We start from the raw sequence: 6181 nt of genomic DNA, 5'->3' as shown, positions 1-6181 counted from the left end.
GGTCTCGAGGGCCTCAGTTGTTTTTGGTTTGATTGTGAGTTGTTCAATATCATGTAACATTATTGTTTTTGGTGTTTTCACACATGGGGGGGGTTGGTTGCACAGGTGCGAGTCCGAAAATATGGATAGAGGGTCACAGGTGAGAAGGAAGACTGGTATGGAGAAGACCGCAAATGTGAAAGCCTGATCGAAGAAAGCGATTGCACAGACATGCTACTTGGACTGCAAAAGTGGCTCCGTATAAGCGGGGTTTGTCTGCAGAAACAGAAGGGCAGAACTTAAGTGGGATTCCGTATCTAAGGGAATTTTTCACAAAAGTGACTTAAGGGTTGCCAAAAGAGGAATCATTGGGCATGTCATTTATTTTCGAGGGCTTGAGCATTTTTATCATATTTTGAGATTGGGAGCTCGGAATTGGCGAGCTTTTAGGTGACACCACTTGGACTGGGGTAAGTGTTCTTGACTTAGATTTAATATTATTTTATGATCACATCTTTGATTCTGTCCATTGATTGATGAAATCTAAGAGACAAATTGGGGATTTTGTAAGGAATTTTTGGAAAATGAAATAATGATATTTGAAACTCGATTTTAAGTCGATTTTGGATGAAACTTGTGCATTTTGGACTAGTACTGGAATGAGTGTTCGGAATTTGTGATTTTTGTCGGGTTCCGACAGGCGAGCTCGGATTGACTTTTTTGTTGACTTTGTGCAATTGATTAAACATTCAATATTTATTGTTTGTGTTAAATTTTCTATGGCCTTGTTTGATGCAATTAAGTTGTATTTTGTAAGATTCGGCTCTTTTGAATGTTGATTTGAGAGAAAAAGCTATTTTCGTAGATTAGAGGTTTTTGGTGGAGGTAATTCTCTTGGCTAACTTTGGTAAGAGGGAAACTCCTAGGATTTGACTTGTTTGATATGTGTTTGAGGTATTGGGGGTGATGTATATACGTGGTGTTGTGGCATGCGTATATGCATTCACCGAGTTTACATCATGATTGGGGGTAAAAAATGAAATATTTCATGGTTTGTTTGACTATGTGATCACTTTATTTATGATTTATTTGACTTATGTGACTACATTTTCTCTCTTATTCATGATAGAAATCTTGTCTAGGCTTTAAGCTTTATTATGAAGCATGGGAACTTATTCTTCATATGTTAAATTGCTTAAATCGCCTGTAGTCACATACAAATTAATGAGCACATATCAGTATAATAGTTATTAAGTCCTTGGGAACCTTTCATCTATAATTATTGAGCATATACATACATTTTTAATGATGGATATAATATTTAGACAGAGGATTTTGGCACAAAGGTAAGCGCGCGTGCAAGTGAGGTACAATTATGGTATATTGGATATGATGATCGGATATTGATTTATGAGAGATGCTATTATACCCCGCTTGCGCTTGGATTTGGGTTTGTCCCTCCAGAGTCAGGTGATAACCTATGTTACTTTTTGGGCCATGTGAACGTGGTCAGTGCGTGAATTTTTTATCGGGTTGATACATGAATTTTATATCGAGTTGTGTTGATACATGGATTGTGTACGATATACATATATCTTGTACTAGTTGTCCATGCATTCTTACTAGTGACTCATTTAGAGATATTTATTTTACTGTAAATTTTTACTTGACATCCTTATATGCCAATTGAGAGTCTCGGCTCCATTATTTGAGCATGTGATCTTTTATTATTATATATATGCAGTGATAGGGTTATTTACGCGTTAGAAAAGCATGCTTAACCATTGACATCTGTGACTCTTGTCATTCATGATATTGCTTATGTTCAGTTGCTAAATTCTATTATTATACTTCTGTGTAAGTATTAGAAAGCATCTAGCCTCGTCACTACTTCTTCATGTTAGACTTGATACTTACTGGATACTCACACCTTCTGCAAATCTTTTTGTGCAGATTCTTAAGTGGGTCCTAGCAGAGCTTTCGAATTGGGCTAGACATTATCATAGAGATCTGGGGTGAGTTGCACTTTATAGATCTACTTTGTAATTCCCGAATCCATGTTCCTTTTATATATTTGTGTCTATTTGTAATTCAGGCAGCTGGACATGTATAGAGACTTGATCTCAATTTCGTAGTTTGTTCGTGAACTTGTGCCACCTAATCTTGGGGATGTGTTGTATTGATCGTGCTTAGGCCTTGCTTGTGGTTTTATTAGATACTATCACTGTTTTGAGACTATTTCTATCTTTTATTGTTATATATATCTGTTAAATAATAAAAATAGACCTTATTTGTTGATTTCGAGTTGGCTTGCTTAGCAAGTTCGGCTAGGCGCCATCACAATAATAAGGTGGAATTTGGGTCATGACATGCAGGCATTTGTACCAGTGAAGTCCCGAGAGGTGCTTTACTTGGATACTTAGGAGACTCGAGGCAGTGCTGCATATCGATCGCACGGTCTAGAGTTACCTTCATTATTTTTACTACTGTTTATTTGTATCAGACAATATTGTATTTATTTCAGACTTTGTATTTAATACTCTTTAGAGCGCATGTACTCAGTAACACCAGTCTTGGAGAATCGTTTAGAGAGTTGTTATGGTTTTATACTTATTATGTTGGTTAAGGAGCTTTCACTCTTTATTTGTGTTATTAAGCTGCTAAATATTTAGTTTTGCTTCTTTTATTATTGTTAAGTGTTGGCTTGCCTATTAAGTGGGATTAGGTGTCATCACGACTTCTTGGTTGAGATTTTGGATCGTGACAATTTCTATTGGTATCATGATATGTTTCAATCTTGTTATCTTCAAGGTAATGAATGCACTTCTCTTACTTAGCCATAAAGGGAAAATAGTCTAGCCAAAATGAATATATACCATATCTAGTTAAGCTACAAACAGCTTGCTGGTTTATTTACACCATAGGAAGTTCCAGCAGCATTGGAGCATAATGCTTGTGGTTGTTGATTTTTAAAGGTAAGATTTACATCCTCCAGTGTAATCCCTTTGCAGGGATTAGCCTTACTACAAGCAAGTTTTACTGCGACTTGTGATGTTGATGTTCCATGAACGTCTTGATATGTTACGTCGCTTATCTTAACTCCTGATTCCTGTGAATTGAAAAAGGGAAATAACCGTAAGCGTTACTGCCTAATGTACATATATATGCATACTGAATTCGAACTTTCTGAAGTCATCACAATCATGCATGGTTTTGTATAAGAGCATTAAAATATCAAAGTTGATCATGAATATCATCTATGAAAAAAAAAACACATTTAAAAGATGCTTATATTGTTCATTATAATTTCTAATTGGGCAAGAGTACCTGGCCAGGGCAATTCTTCTGATCAGGGCAATATTCTTGGTCAATTAAGATGGGGTATCTGGCATTCACCATCACAGAATGCTGAAAGAGAACACCTTTTACAAATCCATTGCTAGGCCTTGCCCATGTCTTTATTCTCAGACCATTTTGTGTACCTCTAAATGTAGTGGTCTTCACTGTGACATTTTGAACTCCTGGTTCTTGCATACCCCATCCTAGACTTCCAATGCTGCAAAAGATCATTGAATTTTTAGAGAGAACGTGATTAAAGTATAAAACTTTCAAATAAAACTTTATCAGTTACGCTAAGGCACCCCTTGGATATATATTACTTGAATGAATTAAAGAAAAATATTAGCACAACTTATATGGGCTTTTATCTGCTTTACCTTATGCCGTGGCCAGGGCCACAGGAGACATTTTCAATCCACAAGTTGGAGGTGCCAGGGCCTATTGAAACACAGTCATCTCCAGTACCAATTACAGTTTTCAGAATAGTGACACCCGAGGAAGCTTCTATGTGAATCCCATCAGTGTTTGGGCTGCTAGCTGAGGCTGAGATTTTCATCTTCTGCAGCTTAGCATTTTGGCACCCATCAAGTACCACATGGAACATCTGGCTGTTTAATGAAGTCAATCCACTTATCACAATGTTGTTTGAATTGTAAAAGGCAAGTGTCTGCACCAATTGTTCAATAAATCAGTACTTCAATATATGGTTGAAGAAGATATGGACTATGAGTAGATTGGAGTTTGAATATATATATTGATGTACTATGTACACTGATCTTTTAAATAGTTGATTTTGAAGTAGCTATCTCAAAAACCTGTTCTACGCTTAACTTTAAAGAAGATTGTTGCTAGCTAACCCGGCATGCTAACCTCTCACTATGGATCTCGTTTGACTCTCGAAATTCGAACTCAGCCACATAAATTGGGACGAAAAGAGTACTTCGTTTCACTAGGCTCATTTTAATTTAAAAATATACTTCCTCCATTTGGACGTGGAATTTAAGAAAGTAAGGAAGATAATTTTGAACATAAATTAAAAAAAATGGTTTAATTAAAAGTATGAAAAGTAAAAAAGATGGAACATACCGTTGCTCCGGCAGGACAACTCTTGCCAGAGGCTTTACAAGCCCAAAGAGAAGCACCTTGGCCATCAAAAGTCCCACCAGAAATGGTGACTCCGTTGACTCTCTCAAACTTTAGCCAATTTCCATTATTACCTATAATTTTATAATCAGAGGGTGCCACTAAGGTGCCATCAATCCTGATAGTAGTAGCTTTATTCTTGCAATATTGTCCCCAAAACGCAGCACTTCCTATTAAATACCTTCCTTGTGGCACATATATCACAACAGACTTTGTGGAAGCACAAGCTGCAGCCCATGCACTCAGAAATGCTTTTGTTGAATCAGTCTTGCCATCAGGTTTCGCTCCATAACTTTGCACATTGTAACTAGTCTTGCTTCCTGATGATGAATGAAAGAAGACGGTTAGAAGAATAAGGGCAATAAATTTTCTGGTATTCATCTTTTATCTGCAGATGAATAAGAATTATGTTCGAATAATGGAAAATTAATTTGCATGTTTGTAGATGTTTTATTAGGGCATTTATAGGGCTCTCGGGTGCATGCACTACTCCGTCTCGTGGATTAAGAGAAATGTGCGCCGCTATTTGGTCTCCTATAAAAAAAAAATTCCCTTTATATGTAAACTTTGCTCTCTTAATATATAGATTTACCAATGTCAATGCATTTTTAAGTTATCTGAGTACATTTGAGCAAGATAAATCTTGTTTTTTTCTTTTCCGAGTATGGCTTATTATTTTTCTTTTGTATAACTATATTTTAGAATATTTGTGATAAGAAAAAAAAAAGTATTCGGTAAATTATGTGCCCTATATTTTTTCTTTAAAAAAATCTAGCCTGTAAATTTATGAGATTCATTTTACGAAAATATTGACTCTTGACTTCTCTGAAGAATATGATTAGAAGATTGCTCTTCGTTTTCCTTTTTTGTCCTGATCAGTTTTCTCACAGTATTAAGGATAAAATACTCCTTCCAGTCTATGTGAACTTATTTCCTTTTTGATCCGTTTCAAAATAAATGACCTCTTTCTAAATTTGGTAACAATTTAATTTAAATTTACAATTCTACCTTTAATGAGAAGATTTTTTAAGCACATAAATACTCTTAGCCCTTTTTAACTTGTTTAGGACTATAAATTCCAAAAAATTTTATTTTTTCTTAAATTCCGTGTCCAGTCAAACATGTTCATATAATTGGATTGGAGGGAATAGTAATTATTGTTTTAGTGATTAATCTTCCGTATGATTGGGGTACAAAAATTAGTACATTCATGTTCATTGATAATTGGCTTAATCATGAAAGCGTATGGAATTTTGACTTAAAATAGAAATTAAAACTAGTGGAATAAGAGGGATTAACATAAAAAGGAACTTATATTCTAAGCTACACTGACCTGCAACATTATTAAAAATAAAAACATTCCAATATATCATACTATATTATAAGTGTGAATACCTAAAGTGTAAGTTAAAAGACCAAAATATCCATCAAAAGTTTGAAAAACTGTTTTACCCTCCAAACAAGCATTATTTTAAGAAACTTTTTTGTGCAAAAATGTAAATATGCATTCTTCAAAGATAACAAAAGAAAAAATTTAATGCAATTAAAAAGAATTAGGAAAAATAGCAACGTAGGAGCCGTTCAGATGGCCATAGTAAATGAAAAAAAAAAATGACTCTTGGTCTTCCTGCAGCGCTTTTTTTTTCTTCTCATAATAATTGCTTTATCTTCCATTGCTTATTGAAAATAAGCTTTGATCATGTACTTCCTTTTCAGTTTT

General features: G+C 34.9%; 1 protein-coding gene across 1 annotated transcript; it reads right to left on the bottom strand.

The window, feature by feature from the left end:
* Positions 1-2869: 2869 nt before the first annotated feature.
* LOC104210481 (polygalacturonase-like) lies at positions 2870-4858 on the bottom strand. The gene is made up of 4 exons (XM_009759387.2): positions 4405-4858; positions 3696-3985; positions 3307-3535; positions 2870-3088 (listed from the first exon to the last, which is right to left on the bottom strand). Exons 1-4 carry the CDS (start codon positions 4840-4842, stop codon positions 2870-2872), a joined length of 1176 nt encoding a protein of 391 aa, XP_009757689.1. The 5' UTR covers positions 4843-4858.
* Positions 4859-6181: the final 1323 nt, after the last annotated feature.

This window comes from Nicotiana sylvestris, chromosome 6, assembly GCF_000393655.2.
Source record: "Nicotiana sylvestris chromosome 6, ASM39365v2, whole genome shotgun sequence".
NCBI lineage: Eukaryota > Viridiplantae > Streptophyta > Magnoliopsida > Solanales > Solanaceae > Nicotiana > Nicotiana sylvestris.
This window is presented reverse-complemented; position numbering and strand designations above follow the sequence as displayed.

Bases quoted from the DNA above. Each gene is read 5' to 3' on its own strand.
- LOC104210481 (XM_009759387.2), bottom strand. From the start codon at position 4,842: ATGAATACCAGAAAATTTATTGCCCTTATTCTTCTAACCGTCTTCTTT. The intron at 3,986-4,404 runs GTATGTTCCATC...CAATTGGTGCAG, and splicing joins GTTGTCCTGCCGGAGCAACG to ACACTTGCCTTTTACAATTC. The intron at 3,536-3,695 runs GTAAAGCAGATA...GATCTTTTGCAG, and splicing joins GGCCCTGGCCACGGCATAAG to CATTGGAAGTCTAGGATGGG.